The sequence below is a fragment of the Podarcis gaigeae genome, assembly GCF_964106915.1.
Source record: "Podarcis gaigeae genome assembly, chromosome: Z".
In the NCBI taxonomy this organism is placed as follows: domain Eukaryota; kingdom Metazoa; phylum Chordata; class Lepidosauria; order Squamata; family Lacertidae; genus Podarcis; species Podarcis gaigeae.
Window position 1 is genome coordinate 46,960,526 of NC_139691.1, and position 23,657 is coordinate 46,984,182.

Consider the following 23,657-nt stretch of genomic DNA (forward strand, 5'->3'; position numbering starts at 1 on the left):
AAACCTGAAACAATGAACATTGTAAGGTAAATTTGTGCTATACCGAAAACACACAAACTTGAGTCACAGAACTTGTATTCTCATAACAGGGTAGCCATTTCAATTCCAGAAATATTTTATTTAAAATTACTATCACACTAGTCAGTTAGTAAAGTCTAGTACAACTAAACTTACACAAAAAATATTTCAATCTGAATGACCTTTCCTTTAAAAAAATTATTTTCAGTTTTTCATCATTAACATCATTCAAACTTAAATTTAATAATATTTATACAATTGCGGGATTCGCTGAACCCCTGGACCTCCCTCCTCCCCCCCCCCCCCCGTTTTCCACAGATACACTTTTTAATTTTTACCGCATTTAATTACATATATCCAACTTTAATTAAATCCTTATTTAATCCTTTACCTATTAAAAATTATAAATGCTAAATCAATCCTGCTAACGTCTTTAAATCTTTACATTGTTCCTTAATGTACTCTATAATTTTATACCATTCTTTTTAAAATTTACAATCATCTGGGTGTCTGATCTTCCCAGTGATTTTCGCCATTTCTGCAGTCCATCATCTTCACTATCCACTCTTCCTTGGTTGGCATTTCCTCTTCATTACATTTCTGGGCAAAAAGCATTCTTGCAGCTGTTGTTGCATACATAAACAGTCTTTTTAAGTCCTCTGGTATTTCTTCTCCTGTAATGCCTATTAAAAAAGCTTCAAGGTGTTTCTTTTACAAATATTATCTTAAATATTTTTTTCCGTTCATTATACAGTATGTAATTTCCCAGAATGCTCTAGCCTTTTTGCACATCCACGTGTGGCATAACATGCCTTCATTCTCTTTGCACTTCCAACATATGTTGGTAGTGTTTTTTGTACATTTTCGCTGATCTTGTGCGAGTCAAATACCATCGGTACATCATTTTCATATAACTTTCTTTCTGTGTACATCATGCTGTGAACTTCAAATCCTCCCTCCATAATCTTTCCCAGTCAGCAAGTTGTATATTGTACCCTACATCTTTTACCTAATAAATCATTACTGCTTTTACCTCTTCATCTTTAGTTTCCCATTCCAACAGTTTATACATTTTTGACAATAGTTTTTCATTATTTCCCAACAAATCCTTTTCAAACCTTGACACCTCTTTACTGAAACCCAATCCTTTGTCCAGCCTAAACAGATCGTTGGTGGTATTGTAACCAATCTTTAATAAATGTCTTACATCCTCATTTTTCCCCACCTTTAATTGGTTTCCTACTTTGGTTAACAGTTCTTTGTAAGTTGCCCATTCACCTTCCATGTTTGTTTTTTTAACTGATATTGCTTCCAATGGTGATAACCACCATGGAGTTTTACCTTCTAAAAGATTTTTGTATTTTCCCCATACAGCATAAATTGATTTTCTTACATGGTTCAGGAATTCCTTATGTACTTTTGTTTTTCCATATCAAAGGTATGCATGCCATCCAAATCTGTTATCATAACCTTCCAGATCTAATATATCTGAATTATTTACCGTTATCCATTAATGTAGCCAGCAGAGGCAGGGTGCCTCATAATATAACTTTAAATCTGGCAAGAGAATCTGCCTCTTTCCTTGGCATCCATTAGTAACTTATATTTAATCCTTGGCTTTCCCGCCTGCCAGATAAATTTAGATTATGTCCTTTTGCCATTGTTTGAAGTGTCCTGCTCCACTATCGGTATAGATTGGAATAAAAATAGCATTCTAGGCAATACATTCATTTTTATTATCAAGATGCTCCCAATTTCCTAAATGTGTTCCAATCATAATAATAATAATAAGAGAGGACTCCCTGGTCCTGAATGGGGTAACTGTGCCCCTGAAGGCCCAGGTGCGCAGCCTGGGAGGCATTTTGGACTCACAGCTGTCCATGGAGGCGCAGGTCAATTCTGTATCCAGGGCAGCTGTCTACCAGTTCGATCTGGTATGCAGGCTGAGACCCTACCTGCCCACAGACTGTCTCACCAGAGTGGTGCATGCTCTAGTTATCTCCCGCTTGGACTACTGCAATGCGCTCTATGTGGGGCAACCTTTGAAGGTGACCCAGAAACTACAACTAATCCAGAATGCGGCAGGTAGACTGGTGACTGGGAGCGGCCACCGAAACCACATCTTGAAAGACTACATTGGCTACCAGTACGTTTCCGAACACAATTCAAAGTGTTGGTGCTGACCTTTAAAGCGCTAAACCGCCTCAGTCCAGTATACCTGAAGGAGCGTCTCCACCCCCATTGTTCAGCCCGGACACCGAAGTCCAGTTCCAAGGGCCTTCTGGCAGTTCCCTCACTGCAAGAAGCGAAATTACAGAGAACCAGGCAGAGAGCCTTCTTGGTAGTGGCGCCTGCCCTGTGGAACGCCCTCCCATCAGATGTCAAGGAAATAAACAACTGCCTGACTTTTAGAAAACATCTGAAGGCAGCTCTGCTTAGGGAAGTTTTTAATGTTTGATGTATTTATCGTGTTTTTAATATTCAATTGGGAGTCGCCCAGAGTGGCTAGGGAAACCCAGCCAGATGGGCAGTCTATAAATAAATTGTTGTTGTTGTTCCTGGGTGTACAGATAGTATCTAAAAATAACCCCAACAACACTAGAATGAACACTCATTGTTCACTCAAATTCCTAGTTTTCACATGGAAATGCTTTTTCTTCTGTTGGCAGCAAGTTCAAGCAAGCAAACAGTCCAAATGTGATGCAAATTTAACCTCTCTTTAATTTTTTTAAAACATAATCCCATATTCCCAAATACAAAACAGGTATGCTAAACATTAAGAGGAAGACGCCCACTGCTGCTCATTCTCATCACAGAAGTTCATGGTTCCTCATTATGTCTGAATTGAGCTTAAAAACAGTAACAGTTTGGTGGTTTTTAGTGCAGTTGATTTGATAGATCTTGTTAAAAATGATATTGGAAAATAATTTTATATACAACATTTGGAAGCCAGGTACATTTAAAACCAAAACACAAATGTTTGCTAGTTCTGAATGGTTTGCATCTGTAAACAAACATCTGTCTTTTAAAATCTGAGCAACAATTTTGAGAGGGAATCACAAAACAATTTTGTTTGTAGTCTCCTGTAGTAAAACCAAGTATACCAAAAAACAGGCTCTATATGCTCATCACCCTTGACAAATGCCTGAAACCAAACTACAACTGAACACAGTAAGGTGAAGAAAAGAATCACACTTCCACCACACAAGCTCTCACTTTGTTTCCAATATGAATTTATCCTCAAAAAATTAAAAACAGAGATCAGTTAGACTTATTTACACATTTTTCCTATTTGTCAACTAATCTCATCAGGATTTAAAATGAATTAAAATGAAAGGGGAACTTCAGTCATCTAAAACTCTGCATCCCAGGAGAGTACTTTCAGAACATTTATCTTTATTAATTGCGGGTGATAATTATTTTTTCCACTCCCCAGCTACATGTACAGGGTGCCAATACTGTAATGTATTCTCAGTGATCTGTTATTTTAAAAGTGCATAGTATCAGGAAAGCCAGCTCATCCAAAAAAGTACTGGATCATCCAAAGATTGGGGCATTTAGGAAATTGGGAGAAAAAAAATTAAAAGCATTCATACCTCTGTAATTCTAAAGGTCATTGTGTAGTTAATAGGAACTGCAGGTCTGTACCTGCTTACAGTGATGGACTTTGAACATTGACAAGCAAAGGTATAATGTAAGACAGCTGGTCAGTTCAGCAGGCTCTTGGCAACTTATGGACACATACACACAGCTTGGACAGCAGCAGCAGATGATCATTAAATGCTGCTATTAATGAAACACTTCAAAAACACGCTGATGATATCTTAACAGGGTAATGCATATATATTCATTTGAATGCTGCCTGCAGTTGCTTCGAAGCACAGCATAACAGAGGTCTAAAGGTTACCCTACATACATGCTTTTACAAATGAGTTAAAGACGTTAGGTCTCTGCTTCCTCGTCACTGCCTGCAACGCTGCTGTCTGTGGATGCTGTGACATCTTCGTTGGTACCCTCACCATTATCTCCTCTCTCAGCTGCTTCACCCTTTGGGCCGCCCTCAGATGCACTATTATCTTTAGATGGCTGAACTCCTTCTGGGAGCTGGACACCAGTTTCCGAAGAATCTGCATCAGATGCTGTTTTCGGCATTTCTGTATTTGGATCACCTAAAAACTTCTGCCAACCCTTCAGTCTCTCTTCCCTTTCTCTTGAAGTCTCCTCAACCTGCGATCACATATGAAAGTAAATGTAAATGTTTTGTGCCAAAAAGGGCCTGGGGGAGCTTTTTGCTTGTGACTTAATAATCAAAGCTTCAGAAACCTAACCAAAACCTATGTTAAGTATTACATTTATATTGCAGGAATGCCCCTGAAACATAAGTAAATTAAAACAAAAAAAATTCCTTCCAGTAGCACCTTAAAGACCAACTAAGTCAGTTCTTGGTATGAGCTTTCGTGTGCATGCACACTTCTTCAGATACCAAGAAGTATCTGAAGAAGTGTGCATGCACACGAAAGCTCATACCAAGAACTGACTTAATTGGTCTTTAAGGTGCTACTGGAAGGAATTTTTTTGTTTTGACTATGGCAGACCAACACGGCTACCTATCTGTAACTATAAGTAAATTAAGTGCACTAAAAACACACACACATAAAACTCTTATGAACAAACAGTACAAGAAGACTTAAGGCTGCTGAAAGCCTAAGTGGGTTTAAGTGTGAGACAGACCTAGGTTTCAATGTCTTCTGTATACAATGCTTTAAATATCAGATCTAAATTCAGGTGAGTATCACATAAAATGTATGACCTATAAGACCGACCAGATTTTTAAAACTCTTATTTATTACATTTATATACCACACTTCATCTCAAGTTCACAGAATAAGTATCTGTACCCATCCTAATCTCAGTTTAATATGTCTAATAATCTTCTATATGATGGTATTAAAAACGGTAAACTAAACGAACAAAAACAAATTAATAAAAATTCAAAATGATGAATTGGGATCCAACTCAATTTAGATTGCAATCCTGGATACACTCGTCTAGGTGTAAGTCCTGTTGAGCTTAAAGGGACTTCCTTGTGAATAGATCTGTGCTGTGAATTACACTGGCCCCACTCAAATCAACTTGAAAAGTTAATCATTCCTAAGTTAATTCCATTGAAATAAATGGGATTTGTGGAACTAAAGAATGTTCCTATACATCTTTGCTAATAAGTAAGCTGCACCAAACCCAAAGGGACTTGCAGTGATCTATAACCTTTTCTTCCTATGTCCCCTCTGTTGTCTCCCTTCTATTGTTTCCTGAATTATACACCACGAGAATCTTTTCATTCTTTGTAAAGCAACATGTATATGGAAAGCTCTGCATTAATAGTAATAAGCTGGACAAGCCTAGGGGATGAGGGGAGAATGTAACAGCATGTTATGCCACAGGCTAAATTTAAGGTGACTTTTTTTTGTTATGGGTTAAAAGGGACATGCTTTGCTGCACCACTTCAAAAAGGGACTCATTCCCGCGGGGGAAGGGAACCAAAATTCTTATTGGAATCATGACTGCAGAGCAAAACTTAAAGTGAGAAAGTACTTTGAAAATATAAAGTACTCAAATTTCCAATTCTCCGTTGTGATTATGAATGCCTGAGATCCAGAGCTTTCACCCTTGGCTAGCCGGCCAGAGGGGATGTGTTGGTTTCTAACCTGCAGTAGGATTCCTGAAAGCAGCCTCTATGTAATGCATCATATTCAAACATAGATTCAAATATCTCTCAAATAGCTAAAAGATATAAATAATAAGTTGTTGTTGTTGTTGTTGTTGTTGTTGTTGTTATTAGAGACACACCTGATAATCTGTTACACCATCCCATGTCTCCACAGAGAGCTGACGTCCACCAAACCATCGCCCGTTGAGTGCCTGTTTGCAGACATCTCCTTCTTCTGCTTCTTTAAATGACACAGAAGCAACACCATCTGGGTGCCTCTATAAAAACAAAAGAGAGCCAGAGGCTATCAAATCCAATCTAGGCCTTTATACGCTTAAACATAATTACTGGGACTACTGGGACTTCAAGAGCAAGAACACCTTAAAAGTACCATGGTACCAGAGAATCACTTCCAGAAAGAAAGAAACTCTGAAAACATTACGAGATGGCTATCATCACACCATATTCCTAAATATCTTAAATATTTGTCAGCCTATATACTTGCAATGGTAGTATCAACATCAGAATTCTATAGCTGCTTAAACACATTCTTGTGAGGCACTATCTTCACTGACTATCTGTCTGTTTAGTATGGTGTACTAGACGGAATAATAGATTTTCTACCTGGGAGACCTAGAATCCGTTCCCTGTTCAGACACAATGGTGTCTTGGTCCACATCTCTCAATCTAACCTACCTTGCAAGATAGCTGTGAGGATCAAGAGGAGAGGAAGAAGACAGAGGAATGCCACCCTGAGCTCCTCAGGAGGATGGGGGCTATTTATTAATAAAATGAAGCATTTTAAATCCAAGAAACTTTAAACATATCTGGCAGTTAATCTAAACTTCTTCTAAAACAGTTTCTCCAAAAAAAAAGGAAAATATTTAACATTGAATACAATTTAGGTATCTGCTACATACAACTAACAACTACGATCATGTAAAATTACCTACGTCAAATAGAATGACTTTCTTCACTTGTCCAAACTTTTCACATTCTGTCCGAAGATCTTCTCTTATCTCATTTAGCACTAAAGGATCTTCCTGCAAAAAGATCCAGTTACAAGATTACATCTTAAAAGCATTTTCCAACATTGCTTCAGAAACAAGAATTTCCACATACTGGCTATACCATCCTGAGACACTAAGCCAATCCTGGCCAAACTGTTTAATGAGTATTATTGAAATTGGGTTTCATATTCATCTGATGCTCAAAGCATAACTCCAAAAAAACCACGTCTTCCTTACAGGACAGAATGCTCCTGGTCAGCATTAATGGAATCTTAGCAGGGCTACTGTGTTGCCCATGTGAAAAAGAATAAGTGGTATAAATGAACAAAGTATACATGAAATAAAATATCCTTTTACAATATTTTCTTAGAATTAAAAGAACCACATCTTTAAATTCAGATAGGTAGCCATGTTGGTCTGACACAGTTGGGAATTTTTTTTAAAAAATAGTCCAGTAGCACCTTAGAGACCAACTAAGTTTGTTCTAAATATAAGCTTTTGTGTGCATGCACACTTCTTCAGATACCTATCACATATCTTTTTCACGGCCTAGGACCCTCGTTCCTACGGGACCGCCTCTCCCGGTATGCCCCATGGAGAGCCTCAAGGTCCATAGTGGTCCCGGGCCCTAAGGAAGTTAGATTAGCCTCAGCTAGAGCCAGGGCCTTTTCAACTCTGGCTCCGCCTGGTGGAACACTCTGCCTCATAAGACCAGGGCCCTGCAGGATCTGATTTCTTTCCGCAGGGCCTGTAAGACAGAGTTGCTCCACCTGGCCTTTGGCTTGGAGCCAATTTGATTCCCTCCCCCTCTTTCTTTTTTTCTTTTTCCTTTCTCCTCCTGTGATGAGGCTGCATTTTAATATATTAATGTTTCAATATTTAATTTGTTATATTTTAGTCTTGTTTTTAAGTTGTATTCATTCAACTTGTTTTTATTATTGCTTGTTAGCCGCCCTGAGCCTGGCCTTGGCTGGGGAGGGCGGGCTATAAATAAAAATTATTATTATTATTATTACAGTGGTGCCTCGCAAGACGAGATTAATTCGTTCCGCGAATTTTTTCGTCTAGCGAATTTTTCATCTTGCGAAGCACGAAATCCCATAGGAATGCATTGAAAATCAATTAATGCGTTCCTATGGTCAAAAAAAGTCCAAACAAAGCCAAATTTGGTAAAACAAGAGTTTATTAAGTGCTCTTTAAAGTCACACATACTGTAAAGAGCATTTCAAAATTCAAACCCAGAATTTTTTTAAAAAAACAGCAGAGTGGCCCAATGGTCACAGAAAATCATAAAAATGCAGGGGGGGGGGGGAAACAAGCTTCCAGATTCTTGCAATCCCCTCCCCAACTGTTCCCCCAGCCACCCAGCACACAGAAATTCAAATCCAGATTTTTTTTTAAAAAAACAGCAGAGTGGCCCAATGGTCACAGAAAATCAAAAATGCACAAAAAAACACGCAAGCTTCCAGATTCCTGCAAACCCCTCCCCAACACCAAGTCCTTGAATTCCAAACACCCCAACCCAAAATCCAAAACCCCCCCAAAAAAGGTTTAAAAGCTTAACTTACCAAATGGCTGCAAAAGTAGTTTTGGAAAAGCTTCAAAAAATCACCAAAGTCTTTAAAAACCTCAAAAAAGGCTACTATGTACACTGCGTTCTATGAGTTGCTCCTCAAAGTCAAGTCGCAACTGTATTAACGGTGTTAAGAAAAAGGAAACAAACTTGCAAGACGTTTTCGTCTTGCAAAGCAAGCCCATAGGGAAATTCGTCTTGCGAAGCAGCTCAAAAAACGGAAAACCCTTTCCTCTAGCGAGTTTTCCATCTTGCGAGGCATTCGTCTTGCGGGGCACCATTAGATTCTTTTCCTAGCATGACTACCTGCACTTGCCATTCCCGGCTTTTGTGCCTTACATTAAAAAAAGGGGGGGTGATGTGCTTCCCTACCTCAAAATCGCTTGGGTGGAACATGTTCCTGATAATGATAACACGCTCATGCCGCATTCGAACACTGCCATCTTTCTTCTCCGGTCTCCAATCCAGCAGTCTAATGAAATGAAGCAATAGTAAGGGGTTGGGGCTGATCTCTTCAGTTTCTATAAGAGTTTGTTGGGAAAAAACCATTAAATTTGATATTTCCTAAATCAAGGTCTCAGCACCGGCAGTTATTTCATAACACATAATGAAGCTAGCAACCTGAATCTGAAAAACTATTGGAAAACCACCTGATTTAAGTTTCTGGCAATTTAAAGAAGGCTGCAATCCCATACTCACTTACCTCGAGCTAAGCCCCACTGAACTCAGCACCAGCAGTATATATTTAGTTTGAAGCTAGTCCCTTGTGAAATTTGGAGCAGCTTTTGAGATAAAGGTATCAGGCAGCTGCTGTAAAAAAAAAACTGTGGTAAAAATGTCACACCACTAGAGTAAGCCCTCAACTTACATGGAGGTTACATTCTGGAGATTGCACCTAAAGCCAATACCACGTATAGTCAAAACACAATGGATGCAAGGCCAGGTGCAACTGTCAAAGTATTTTTCCCCGGACAGCCACCTCCCTTTTCATTTTTACAATTCTTCTTTCTTTTTTTGCCAAGCATGTATAGCTGCAGAATTACTCTACTTAATACAAAAATAAGCGTGGACATAGCTTTAAACGACAGCACACTCGGTATCAACAAAATATCCTGAAGTTTAGAAATCATAAAAGGTATAACAGCCAACTGCAAGCTGTGCCAGACAGTTTAGAAACTTTGTTTCACTGGTTTAAATGAATGACATATTTTTAGATTTCAGGTTTTAGCCTGTATACTCCCAGTAATGTAAAAGCCAATTGTATATACATAAATGACTACACACTTTTGTTGTTGAGACAGCTTCTTCTTGTAGTCCTTGCATTTCTTTTTCTTCTTGCTGGCATCGTACTCCCCCTTTGGTTGAAACTGTGCAACTTCCACATGCAATTTGTAGCCTCTAATTTCATTTTCATCCAATAGTTTTAATGCTAATTCAACAGATTCTCTCTATTATTAAAAATAAAAACAAAAAATTAGATGAGGTAATTCAGACTTAGGTGGAAGGACTCTTACCTTCCACCTAAACAACAAATTACAGATAGGTAGCCGTGTTGGTCTGCCATAGTCAAAACAAAAAAAATTCATTCCAGTAGCACCTTAAAGACCAACTGAGTTAGTTCTTGGTATGAGCTTTTGTGTGCATGCACACTTGGTCTTTAAGGTGCTACTGGAAGGAATTTTTTTTGTCCAAACAACAAAGTTTGGCTTGTAAAGAGGTAAAACTTACCAAAAAAAATTACCATAATAAGCTACCTTGAAGTCCCAGTGACTGCTCAAAATAAAAATAAAATTCAAAGTAACAAAGAGACAAGTGAAAGACTGAAAGCATCATTGTGAAAGTATAACTGAAGCATACAACTAACCTTTAAGTAGCAGCAGAGCCCATCTCCTTTAAGATTTCCTTCTTTGTCTTTGTAAAGTTTAATTTTAGGCTCCTCTGTTTGTGGATCACGCATAACAATACCACATTTTGACATAACCTGCACAAACTCATCTTTTGTAATGTCTGGTGGCAAACCTGTGGAAATAAATTTAAACAAATGCAAGAAATACACCTGCCAACTTCACAAAATCAATTTTTACAGAAGAATCAAATAGAGGTTTCTAACTCATCACAAGGTTCCTGGTGTTCTTCAATATACATTTAGTCTTCCCTACTCACACGCTTTCTGGCATTATCTCCTGGCTATTGGACTTAAGAACACAGTGGAAGATCCCAAAGTATGTGCCATGCAGTGAATTGTTTTAATGAAAGCAGGTATTTCTTGCAGTATTCAGGGAGGTCATGAAACACAGCTCACTCTCCCTCACTTTTCCAGAGTTGAAATCTGATGATCCTGACCCAGAGGAGCCTTTCAGAATGAATCCATGGAAAGCATCTGGAACTTCAAACATCAACTCTGCTTTGGCACATTCAGGAGCAGACAGGACGGGAGCAAAAGTTGCAGGAGGGGGTACTAGGAAGGAAAAGAGTCACAGTCCTCGTGTTTCATTGCCACAAAAAAGGTTTTATGGACAACTGACTTAAGCTGGAAAACTGCATCAGGGATGCAGAGCTGAAGAGAGACACACTCTGGCTTCTGCTACCCACCAAGAGATCTGGAGCAAGAGAGAGATCAATCTGGTCCCATTCAACAGCTGCTAAAGTATAGCTGTTCCACGCCTAATTTCCTTTTATTTCCCCATTTCATTAACCTATATACTTTTTGTATTTCAACAGAAATATGTCAGATTGTAAGCCTGCAGGCAGCAACTTTCTTAACTTTTAATATCCGTACAGTACTTAGAAAAATATAAGCACTTTGCAAGTGTTGAAGAACAGAAAGGGGTCATAATTCACATGCTTTGTATGCAGAAGGTCCCAGATTCAACCCCTGGCATCCCCAGAGAGGGCTGGAAAGGCTCTTCAGAAACCTAGAGGGCCACTGGCAGCGTAGGCATTTTTCTGTTGGATGGACCAATGGCCTGACTTGCTATAAGACAGCTTTCTAACTTGGATGGAATGAACTTGCCTAAAGGGGATTTGTTAGCAGTTGCAGGTCCCACTTGCCTAAGAGTCAGTAGTATCCACATCACCACTAAATGGACAAAGTGTGGCTCTCAATTATAGTTAAGCAGAAAAACAATGAAGAAGGTAGGAGGCTGACAAAAAATTCACACATTTCAGCATAAATAACTTCTGCGTAATAATTTCTGTTACGTGCTTCTCAAATATACGCACAGAACCCAGTTTTTAATAGGTTATTTTGTTCTTAGCGTACCCACCTATAATTTCCCTGGTGGTATTGTTCCGTTTTGTTTTGTTTTATTATTTTATTTATTTTATTTTATTTCCTATATTCCAGCCAGCTAAACTGTATTAAAATCCTGAATAAAATTCCATCATTTTTCTCTTCTTCAACTTCCAGAAAGGTTTTGCTCCACTGCAAAGCTTTTATGCAATCCAAAGTAAAATAATATATTTTTAAAGTATATTCAGATACATCTGTCTTCCTAACCATAAGGTTTGACTTTCAACCATAAGGCTTCCCAATGCATCTTCAGCAATCTGCAAATGCCAAGAGCTTTTTTCTTACCTGTCACATATACATTTGTGTTTCTCTGTTCTTCAACATGAAACCATCCTAAGGAGCAGATCATGATTAGATTAGTTATGTTGCAGTTCTAAACCAGCACATGAGACCACAGAAATTCACATGAGACCATAGAGAACTGCTGCCAATCAGAGCTGACACTATTGGGCTAGACAGACAAACAGTCTGACATGGCCTAAGGCAGCTTCCTATATTCACATTTATGCAGCTTTACCAAAGATCACAAATCATTAAAAGTTGCCTGTCATTTGATTCTTTAAAATTTAGACTTTCAGAAGTGATTAAGTAGTCTTTCTGAATGGTAATGAGATCTTTCAGTATGAAGATGCATGCAACATTGCCACTGAAGCTGTTAAATGCTCAACTCCACAGAAATAGACATTTCTTCTTGAGCAGCAGACTACTTCTAAGTCATGCACAACGGGGCCCCTTGCCTGCATCAGGTTTTCTTTTCTCTCCTCTTTGTTTAAGATCTGTTGCCTGAGATGCTTTTGGATCTGTTGGCTGCTGGATCTTGGTATTCTTTGAATCTTTAGGAGTTTTAGATTCAGTCTTTGTAAGAGATGCAGATGAATTATCTGAGCTTTCAGTGGGGAAGCCATAGTTAGCATGATATGTTGCCAGGAAATCTTCAGTAACCTAAAAGAGAATTCAGAGCAGAGATAGATAAGGGATTCTGTCTGAGCTACTAGGTAAAGGTAAAAGTAAAGGACCCTTGGATGGTTAAGTTCTGTCGAATTTGACTATGGTGTGCAGCGCTCATCTCCGCTTTCAGGCTGAGGGAGCTGGTGATTGGCTGCAGACAGTTTTTCCAGGTCCTGTGGTCAGCATAATTAAACAGCTTCTGGTGCAACAGGACACTGTGACAAGTGTCAGAGCACACGGAAATGCCATTTCCCTTCATGCCACCTATTTATCTACTTGCACTGGCATGCTTTCAAACTGCTAGGTTGGCAGGAGCTGGGACAGAGCAACGGCAGATCACCCTGTTATGCGGATTCAAACTGTCGACCTTGCAAATGGGAAGCCCAAGAGGTCCAGTGGTTTAGATCACAGCGCGACCTGCTCCCCAGAGCTACTACATGTGATAAATGTACCAATCTAAACACTGAAACAAATCATGATGATCATGTTCTATTTTTTAAATTATGGGGCAGAGGCCTTTCATAATGAAACTGCAAATGACAGTATAGGAGGACAAACATGCATCTTTTATAACAGCCTTCCCCAACATGGTGCTCTCCAGCTGTTTCACACTACAGTTGCCATCAGTCCCAGCCAGCTGGTATACAAGGTATAAGGATGCTGCTATAGGTACATCAGTACAAGTCATTTTGTGAACCACAGCAACTTTGCATATCTAAGAGATTAAGTCCCTAATGATTTATATTTATCCTGAATGAACAACTTTTGACAACCTATTAATAAGCATTCCAGAGGCAGCAAACAGAAAAATATTGAATGTGCTTTATACAGGATGAGTCTTTGAAAAGAGGCCCCGTGGAACATGTGTACTCTGTATCCATGGGACCTCTTTTAAAGGACTCACCCTGTACAATAACAGGTTTTTTTTTAAGTAAGCAACTTCCTTGCATGGAGGCAGCATAAAATAATGTACAGCCAGGATTTCAAAAAACAGCTAGAAAGTCTGGATAAATAAAAAATCTCTTCACCTAGACTACTGCTTGGTGTTAAGAAGGGGAAAGAGCTCTTTACCTTTTTTTTACTATATGTTGTTTTTAACTTTCCAATGTAACAGTGAACTTCCCTAAGAAGGGATCTACAGGCCTGTTCACTGTGGCAAGTGTGGACAAGGATGATGAGCTCCCCACCCAACTTTTGGCTGAGCACAGGAGCACAAGTATAAAGTGAAGAACAGTTTCTCTCCCAAGAAACTGGAAATGGGGAAGGGGGGTGGAAGACAAATTATGTCTGACCTGTGCAATTCTTTGCAGGTACTTCACCGTATCTGAAACACAATATGACATTGATGCAATGCCATCTTTTTATTCCTTCTAAACTGTTCTTTGTAGCATTTTTTCCATTATAATTTTATCTATTTATAAAACTTATAAGGACAACCCCTTACAAAATTCAAAAGGGTATGGCATTGTTTAATACAGAGGTGGCTAACTTGTTGCCTTCCAGATGCTGCTGGACTCCTGTTCTCCTTATCCCTGAGCACTGGCCATGCTTCCAGTTACCATCTGGAAGGCCACAGATTAGCCACCCCTAGCATAATGCAATAGTGTTTCCTTATAGGTTACTTTATCAAATGAACATTATAAAGTATTTCCCCTATTTATTTTCATTTGTTAATGTTGATCTTTTTAGGAGATACTTTAGAGTTACACTATTGTACTCATATTAATACGCATAGTAGGAGAGCCCCAAGAGCTTTACTCACCCGCCTTCCTCTTGGAAAATTCAGGACAGATAAAATCTTCACACAGCACTTCCTTAAAACTATGGAACTCACTTTATGGAACAGGCTTTAAAAGAGGATTTGTGGACAGTAATGCTATCATTATGGCCACTAGCGACAATGAATATACTCTGCCACCACAGTTGGGAGGCAGCAAGGCTTCTCAATACCCAGTTGATGGAAACCACAGTAGGAGATGAGAGGGCTGCTGTGCTGGGGCCCCACTTGAGGGTTTCCCACTGGGGCATCTGGTTGGGCACTGTGGGAACAGGATGCTGGATTTATAAGGGTCATTGGCCTGATGCAGCAGGTTCTTCTTATATTCCTATTCCTTTCCTATTATTATTATTATTATTATTATTATTATTATTATTACTTTCTTCTTTACAAATTTCACTGAAAATTCTAAAATCAATTACGAAACACAAAGTGTTGTCTTCAAAGACAAATGCATGTACAGTCAGATGGGTGGGATACAAATAATAAAATTATTATTATTAGCTACATGGCATCAAAACAAACTTTGAAAATATTTTACATCACTGATTCAGCTCGCATCCACAGGGCACATGTCAATCTAAAACATTAAGATAATTCTCCCCAGAGGCTGCCATGGCAACTAAGCTGTGAGGGAAATTACTGTACTGCTGTCAATAGATTGCAAATCAAGACCTTTTTGAAAGTGTTTTTCTTCTTCAAAGTAAGTTTTATAATCCACATACTAAAAAACAAAACAGACAAAGGCCACTCCAAAGTAAATTTGCATATAAACGTTAATTAACTCTGCCAATGTAGGGACCAGGCATACATGGAATTTTTCCACATGAAATAAGAGTAAAAGACATATTGTGGCTGGATGGTTTCGTGGGAGCCGATTGAAACTAAATCCTTCGAAGACAGAGGTCCTATGGCTAGGTCGGGATGGCATGGGGATGAGGGACCAACTCCCTTCTCTTGCGGGGGCCCAATTAGTGCCATTGCCTTCCGTTAAGAGTTTGGGTGTAATCCTTGATGCCTCCTTTTCCATGGAGGCGCAAGTTACAGCAACAGCCAAGGTGACATTTTTCCACCTTTGCCGCATCAAGCAGTTGGTCCCTTACCTTTCCCGCCCCGACCTGGCCACAGTGATCCATGCGACGGTCATCTCCAGGCTTGACTACTGTAATTCGCTCTATGTGGGGCTGCCCTTGAAGCTGTCCCAGAAACTCCAGCGGGTACAGAATGCTGCAGCGAGGCTCCTCACGGGGTCTCTGCCATGGGAGCATATTCACCCAGTGCTTTTCAAGCTGCACTGGCTCCCGGTGGAGTACAGGGTCAGATTTAAGGTGCTGCTTTTGACCTTTAAAGCCCTTCACGGCCTAGGACCTTCGTACCTACGGGACCGCCTCTCCTGGTATGCCCCACGGAGAGCCTCAAGGTCCATAAATAATAACACCCTAGTGGTCCCAGGCCCTAAAGAAGTTAGATTGGCTTCAACCAGAGCCAGGGCCTTTTCAACTCTGGCTCCGGCCTGGTGGAACGCTCTGCCTCATGAGACCAGGGCCCTGCAGGATCTGATTTCTTTCCGCAGGGCCTGTAAGACAGAGTTGTTCCGCCTGGCCTTTGGCTTGGAGCCAATTTGATTCCCTCCCTCTCTCTCTCTCTCTCTCTTTTTTTTCTCTTTCTTTCTTTTCCTTCTCCTTCTGTGATGAGGCTACATTTTAATATTTTAATGTTCCATTATTTTAATGTTGTATTTTATTTTTGTTTTTAAGTTGTAATCATTCATCTTGTTTTTATTATTGCTTGTAAGCCGCTCTGAGCCCGGCCTCGGCTGGGTAGGGCGGGGTATAAATAAAAAATTATTATTATTATTATTATTATTATTATTATTATTATTATTATTATTTCCAATTTGATTTCCTGGGAGGGAGGAATTGCTGCACTGCAAAGCACACCACAGCAAAAACTACCAGTCCAATTCAGAGAATATTAAGAACAGCCCCAAAGCAAAAAGCTTGGCTAACATTAACACCACTTATTTGTATTATGATTATGATTCCTTAACTGTACCCTAGCTCTAAGTGGACCTGGGGCTGCGGGGGGTGGGCTTTGGCTCTGCAGATGTTTCTGGGCTGTTTATTTTATTTATTTGTTTATTTAATTTATATACTGCCCTATACCCAGAGGTCTCAGGGCAGTTCACAGTATTTTTACAATATATAAAATCAAAATAAACAATGACCCAATAACACCCCCCCCCAAAAAAAGAGCCACATTTTAAAAGGGTACAGGATGTCGGATGTCAATCCGCTCAACCAAAGGTTAAAAAGGAACATTTTTGCCTGGCACCTAAAGGTGTATAATGAAAGTGCCAGGCAAACTTCCCTGGGGAAAGCATTCCACAGACAGGGAGTCACTGCAGAAAAGGCCCCATTCTACTGCTTCCACCCTCCAGTCCTCTCAAAGAGGAGGCACACAAAGGAGGGCCTCAGAAGATGATCTGAGAGTCCGGGGAGGTTCATATGGAAGAGGCGGTCCTTGAGGTATTGTGGTCCTGAACTGTTTAAAGCTTTATAGGTCAAAACCAACACTTTGAATTGGGCCTGGAAACTAATTGGTAGCCAGTGCAGTCGGACCAGGATCGGTGTAATATGTTCAAACCATCTTGCTCTGAGCAACCTGGCTGCTGAATTCTGCACTAGATGAAGTTTCTGAGGCAGCCCTACGTATAACACATTGCAATAATCTAACCTTGAAGTTACCAGAGCATAGACAACAGCTGAAGCTGATGGAAGGCACTCTGGACCACTGAGGCCACCTGAGCCTCCAGCAACATCAAAGGGTGAAAGAGTACCCCCAAGCTGCGAACCTGCTCCTTGAGAGGAAGTGTAACCCCATCAATAGCAGGCGATGTCCCAGTCATCTGGTCTGGGGAACCACCCACTAACAGTGCCTTAGTCTTATCTGGATTGAGCTTTAGTTTGTTGGCTCTCATCCAATCCATTACCAAGGCAAGACACTGGTCCAGCACTTCCACTGCCTCACCTGCAGATGTAAAGGAGAAATAGAGCCAAGTGTCATCAGCATACTGCTGACAAAAAAATACTCCAAACCTCTGGATAACCCCACCCAGTGGTTTCATGCAGATGTTAAACAGCATGGAGGATAGGATTGAGCTCTGTGGAACCCCACACTGAAGGTTCCACGGGGTTGAAAAGCATTCCCCAAGTAGCACTCTCTGGGAACGGCCATCCAAGTAGGATTGGAACCACCGCAAAGTGTTGCCACACACCCCTAGTTTGGAGAGTCGCTCCAGAAGGATACCATGGTCAATGGTATATCAAAAGCCGCTGAGAGGTCGAGAACAATTAACAGGGACATGTATCCCTTCTCTCTCTCTCTTGACAGAAATCATACAGGGTGACCAAAGCAGTTTCTGTGCCAAAACCAGGCCTAAACCCCGATTGAAATTGATCCAGAAAAATCAGTTTCTTCCAAAAGCGCCTAGATCTGGTCCGTGACTACTCACTCTAGAACCTTGCCCAGGAAAGGAAGGTTAGCAAATGGCCAATAGTTAGGTTTTCTGAATTCAGGGAAGGTTTCTTAAGGAGTGATTTTACCACTGCTTCTTTCAAACAGGCAGGGACTCTTAAAGAGGCATTGATCACCTCCCTGGCCCAGCTGTTCCCTCCCTGCTGGTTTTTATCAGCCAAGAGGGGCAAGGGTCTAGACTCCAGAGTGCAAGTTGTTGCCCTAACTGACCAGCGCACCTTGTCTACATCCTCAAGCCAACTGAAACTCATCCAACACCAGGACTAGACTGTGCTCTGGACACCCCATGAGATACATCTACTGTAAGAGCAGAGTCAAAGTCTTGGTGGATGCAAGCAATTTTATGCTCAAAGTGTTTTCCAAACAAGTCACAGCGAGCTACCATTGGTTCCATCACCTCCTTTGGGCCAGCCTGGAAAAGGCCTCATACAAACCTGGGCCATCAATATTACTATTATTATTACCATGATCACTATTAACCTGCACACAGAACATTGTGACCACTGTATAAATAGCAGCAACAAACGAGAGCAAGGCTAAGACATACTTTGCTCCTGTTCTTGCTTTTATATTATGTATTTTGTGTTTTTTGTGCTGTGAACCGCCTTGAGATCTTTGGATGAAAGTCGGCATACAAAAGTAATGAAATTAGAAGCAAAGAAACAGCGGCGGCCTCTTTCCCTGTCCATGCCATGACGGGCGCAGGCCCCGCCCCTCACCTTCGGGAACCAGGCCCTCTTGTCGCGATCCCACTCGTACTGCGTCCCGTCCGCCGGGTCCGTGTACGTGAAAGGGTCCTCGCCGCCTTCCTCCTCCTTCTTGCCGTACAGCTCCTGAAGCCGCAGCTGCTGGTAGAACTCCTCGTTCCGATCCGAGCCGCCAATACTCATGTTGTTGCCGGAGCCCAGGCTGACGAGGTAGAAAACGCGCCTCACAGGCTAGGCCGCGCCTCAGATGCCGCCGCCGCCTCCTACTCGGGAGCCGCCGGACTGCACGAAGCCGTTCAGGGCGCCTGCGCGCGGTCTCGCACCACGGCTGCTCTTGCGCAGGCGCGGCCCCGCCCCGTTCCACATGCGACGCTAGTCCTGTCACATCTCCACTCACGCCCCGCCTCACAACCGCCGGTTATGGAAGAAGCGAACGGCGCGTGCGCGGGAAATGACCGTTACCCCCTCCCCCCCCGCACACACCTCATTCTCCGTCTGTACACGCACAGAAATATTATCCACCTCAGCCCTTTTATTTATTTGTTTATCGGATCCGGTTGATGGTTTTATGATTTTCTACAAAAAGCTGAGGAGGAATTCCTCGCGCGCACACTGAGCAAGAGCGGAAGTCCGCGGGGAGGGACGCAAAGGCGTAGCCACGTGATGTGTATTTTTAAAAGCACCCAATTGAAAAGCAAGATCTGGGAGCCAATGAGAGACACGCCTCATTATCTGGAGGATGGGGGGACGAATGAGGGAGACACACCCCAGCCCACCCCCCCTTTTCATGAGAGCAAGGCGCACGTGCTCTGGTACCTGATCTGGTACCATCAAGGGATCTCTTCTTTGAAGCTCTTTTTCCAAACCATTGGCTGATGTCAAAACAAAATAAAAATATTCCTTCCATTGGCTGATGGTTGGCTCCGAGCCCCTGATCATCTTGATTGCCCAACTCTGTTTATTTGGACCTGGAAGTAAGCCCCACTGAGCTCACTGGTGGTTGTTTCCAAGGCAACATTCAGGGCTCATGCCGCAAACCAATTTTTATTTCTCTTGGGACAAAGCAGCATTTTTGCTGTGCCTCCCAAAGTATGGTTACCAGATGTCCCCGTTTCCCGGAGACAGTCCCCAGATTTATGAAAATGTCCCTGGACAAAATCCGTCCCCAGAATGTCCCCAGATTTCATTTAGTGTCACCGGATTTATATTTTAAGTATTGTAGATTCATTAGTAGGGATTGAATGTTGCGTGATTGGTTCAACGGCACAAGACACATCATATGGGGACTTCTCGTGAAGCAAAATGGCGGGCACCATGGCAACGAGCAGCTCTTGAAGCCAGCCAGAACCAACTGCACTACCAGGCTGGCTCTGGGCCCAAGACCCCACTTGATGAATTTCAGTGGGAGGTATGGTGGACTTGGGCTCCCCTTTTTCAGCAGACGCCAGTCCACTTTTCCTCAGACCTTGTGGGGGGCCAGATTATATTTTGGGGGAAAAGAAGAAAAGAATGAATTCCTATGCCCCACAAATAACTGAGAGATGCATTTTAAATAAAAGGACACATTCTGCTCATGCAAAAACACGCTGATTCCCAGACCATCTGCAGGCCAGCTTTAGAAGGCGATTGGGCCGGATCTGGCACCCAGGCCTTAGGTTGCCTACTCATGTTCTAGACCCTCCACCCAAAGCACAGTTTCCTGTATACACCAGTGGCAGAGCATATGCCCACACACGCCACATTTCAGGGTAGGAAAGGCATGGGAAACCTGCCACCCACACTCCTGCTCTCCTCCCCCGGGTAAGGCCTGACCCAGGGGCAGAGCTGCGCCAGGCACAAGATGTGCAGCTCCTTGCTCAGAGCCAGGCTCTGATAAGGGAGTCTGCTGTGGGGTAGCCTGTTTGCGTCCCTTCACAAAATTGTGCACGGGGCCACGGACACCCACCCCCCGCCCATGCTACGTATCTGGCATGCACCCATTCGCCCTCTCATGGTAACAGCTTTCAAAGTGGTTTGGGATCCGCAACTGTTAAACCCTGCCCTTTATTCAAACTGAAAACACACACCAAACTTTATAGATACAGGGTTATTCAGAGTTTGGTTAAGTGTTCCTCAGCTATGATCAAAACCTGTGAGTGATAACTTGCTTGCTTGGAAGCAAAAGGGTATTTAGAGCCAAGCATATGTGACCTAGGGATGTGGATACAAGTCATCCATTTAAGCTCCTAAATTGGCAATGCTTTTCAAAAACACCAGGGATGGACAAATTAGCACAAACTGTACCACAAATATACATACATACATACATACAACAATTGCATTGTTTGGCAAAATTGGACTTTTATTTATTTTTTATTCAAAATTATAACAAGACATATTACCCAAAAACATATCATCCTTATTTCCCCCCCATTTTTCCTCCCCCTCCCCCTCCCACACAGAACCCACCCACAGACTTCCCTCAGTTCCAGTCTTTGGTTTCTCTAATAATGCTGTTTTCTGCATGTTACAAAGTTGTATAGATCCTCAAACTGTTTAGCTTATTATTATCAATAAAAAAATTGTGAATGTTTATTCAAAACCTGCCAAGGTGTCCAGTTCACTTTGTTGGGTCTTCAGATACTTTGTAAAAGGTTCCCACTCATCCTTAAAGTCACAGTTAACCTTGTCCCGTAGCTTATATGTCAGTTTTGCCAGTTCTGCATAGTCCATCAATTTTTCTTGTCATGATTCTTTAGTTGGGGTTTCTTCAGTCTTCCATCCTTGTGCTAACAGAACTCTTGCGGCTGTTGTCACATACATGAAGATGTTTTTCAACTTTTTTGGCAGGTCTTTCTCTACAATCCCCAACAAAAATGCCTCAGGTTTTTTAACAAATGTTAAATGGAACATTTTCTTCAATTCGTTGTATATCATTTTCCAAAATGTTTTAATTGCCTTACAATCCCACCACATATGATAATATGTTCCCTCCTTTTCCTTACACTTCCAACATATATTTGAACTAGTTTTGTACATTTTCCCTAACTGCACTGGTGTTGTGTACCATCTGTACATCATCTTCATGTAATTCTCCTTCAATAAGGAACAATCTGTAAATTTTAAGTCAGTTTTCCATAATTTAACCCAATCTTCCATCATAATGTTGTGACCTACATCTTGTGCCCATTTAATCATAACTGATTTTACCTCTTCATCTTTCGTCTCCCATTCTAATAGTATGCTGTATGCGGCCTTCAGTAATTTCACTTTCCCTTCAATCACTTCTGTTTGAAACCCAGATCTAGTATAACTAAATCCTTTCTTGCTAAAAAAATTCCTTCCAGTAGCACCTTAAAGACCAACTAAGTTAGTTCTTGGTATGAGCTTTCGTGTGCATGCACACTTCCTTTCTTGCTGTCTTCTTTATGTGTTTCATATAGTTGTCGATAATAATAATTATTTATTATTTATACCCCGCCCATCTGGCTGGGCTTCCCCAGCCACTCTGGACGGCTTCCAATAAAAAATATTAAAATACTCTAATACATAATGCAACCAACTCTGAAAGTGGTCTTTGATCTCATCATAATCTCTTAATTTCCATTTTCCATCATGTTCCTTTAATAAATCAGCATATGTGAGCCATTTTCCTTTCTTTCCAAGTGGTTTGAGCAGTAATGCTTCATGTGGTGAGAGCCACATTGGACTTTTAGAAGGCCAAATTGGACTTTTAGAAGGCCAAATTGGACTTTTAGAAGGCCAAATTGGACTTTTAGAAGGCCAAATTGGACTTTTAGAAGGAGTGCTTGTATGAACAAAAAACAACTCTCGCGCAGTTAAGGGTAATTTTTAATATACCTTTATATACATCCTAAACACAATATTGATTCATAAAAGAATGAATCAACAAGTGTCTCAGTTTAGCAGCAGCGTTTCATTGCATAACAATGAAAAATCTATACACTGAGACCATGATGCAATCTTATCATGATCCCCAATAAAGTGTTTTATTCATCTGAATCCAGATCACTGTCCCCTGCAATGGAAGGGAGGTCGTCACTTTCTTCCTCGTCCTCGTGGCTACTGGAAAAGAAAGAAATCTCATGATGCTGTTGTTATTTATCATGTGTACTGAGCGTGGGACAAACTTAGAAAGACGATAGACCGATGCTAGCTGTTGTTGATATACAAACTTTACAGCAACACAAGTGTGAGATGCAGCTGGGTAGGTCATCTTCCTAATCCAATTCTAACAGCTAAGGGAGTCAAACAAGGTTGCATATGGGCCCCTTTTTGTTTAACATTTATTCCCTTAGTAAACATCTTCAAGGGACAGATATACATGGCCCAAAAGGCAGATAAAATGTTGCCTATCCTGCTTTATGCAGATAATGCTGTCATCCTGTCTCAGACACAGATTGGCTTTAAGATTGCTCTTAAGAAACTAGTCCAACACTGTATGGAGGATCAATTAGCAGTAAACTACCAAAAAACAAAAGTCATGGTTTTCTCCAATAGAAGGAAAACCTACAGGTGGTGCATAGATAACCAAGACATTGAACAAGTCACCTGCTTCAAATATCTAGGGGTTGTCTTTCAAGCTTCAAGAAAGAAAACTGCCCATATTAATCACATTTCCTCTATGGCCTAAAAAAGTACTGCAGCAATCTTAAGATTCCATTGAGCAAAGGGAGGAAATTTTTATCCCAGCTGCTATCAAACTATTTGCTGCAAAATCCATAGCACAATTATTATATGGTGCACAACTAGTCCCCCTCTCTAATCTGAACCCCTATGAAAAACTACAATCAGGATTCCCAAGGTCAGTTCTCCAAATCCCTAAATGTGTCCCCAGTGCAGCCCTGTAGACTGGAGATGGGCCTAAATAGGATTGAAGCTGAAGTGTGGCTAGTTACTCTGTACACATGGCTAAGACTTAATAAGACCTCAACTGGGCTCTCTTTGACACTGATTGATAATTATCAAATAAAATGGTGGAAGGGCATCACAAGAAAACTGGCTTTATATGGCCTTTCTCCTGAATATATTTTAGGTCTGGAAATGGGAAGGACTAGCTCTTAATTAATTAGAGAATTATCTTAAATA

At 41.1% G+C, this 23,657-nt stretch overlaps 2 protein-coding genes and 1 long non-coding RNA gene across 11 annotated transcripts in view; 1 reads left to right on the forward strand and 2 right to left on the reverse strand.

Moving 5' to 3' along the window:
* LOC310837040 lies at positions 1-3,116 on the forward strand. Its single transcript, XR_014560364.1, has 2 exons — positions 1-1,456; positions 1,713-3,116. It is a non-coding gene; the product is annotated as an uncharacterized lncRNA (long non-coding RNA).
* HTATSF1 (HIV-1 Tat specific factor 1) lies at positions 2,715-19,175 on the reverse strand. Its single transcript, XM_083722970.1, has 9 exons — positions 18,582-19,175; positions 12,338-12,542; positions 11,886-11,933; positions 10,173-10,327; positions 9,593-9,756; positions 8,681-8,780; positions 6,679-6,768; positions 5,866-6,003; positions 2,715-4,245 (listed from the first exon to the last, which is right to left on the reverse strand). The coding sequence occupies exons 1-9, from the start codon at positions 18,750-18,752 to the stop codon at positions 3,961-3,963; spliced, it is 1,356 nt and encodes a 451-aa protein (XP_083579096.1). The 5' UTR covers positions 18,753-19,175; the 3' UTR covers positions 2,715-3,960.
* A 3,208-nt stretch (positions 19,176-22,383) lies between these two features.
* TAF1 (TATA-box binding protein associated factor 1) overlaps positions 22,384-23,657 on the reverse strand; it is a 48,196-nt gene continuing 46,922 nt past the window's right edge. For 7 of the 9 annotated variants that reach the window (XM_083722679.1, XM_083722683.1, XM_083722678.1 and 4 more), the window contains one exon: positions 22,384-22,634. In XM_083722679.1, coding sequence (XP_083578805.1) covers positions 22,559-22,634 — 76 coding nt within the window. In that variant the 3' untranslated portion in view covers positions 22,384-22,558. The remainder of the gene's footprint in view (positions 22,635-23,657) is intronic. The other 2 variants (XM_083722681.1, XM_083722680.1) reach the window with 1 other exon arrangement.

What these genes read in the sequence shown, in the direction of transcription:
- HTATSF1 (XM_083722970.1), bottom strand. Translation starts at nt 18,752, where the DNA reads ATGAGTATTGGCGGCTCGGATCGGAACGAGGAGTTCTACCAGCAGCTG. An exon ending in GAAAAGAAAACCTGATGCAG is followed by an intron (nt 11,934 to 12,337) that starts GCAAGGGGCCCC and finishes TCTGCTCCTTAG; the next exon opens with GATGGTTTCATGTTGAAGAA. An exon ending in TCCACCCAAGCGATTTTGAG is followed by an intron (nt 6,769 to 8,680) that starts GTAGGGAAGCAC and finishes ATCTTTTTGCAG; the next exon opens with GAAGATCCTTTAGTGCTAAA.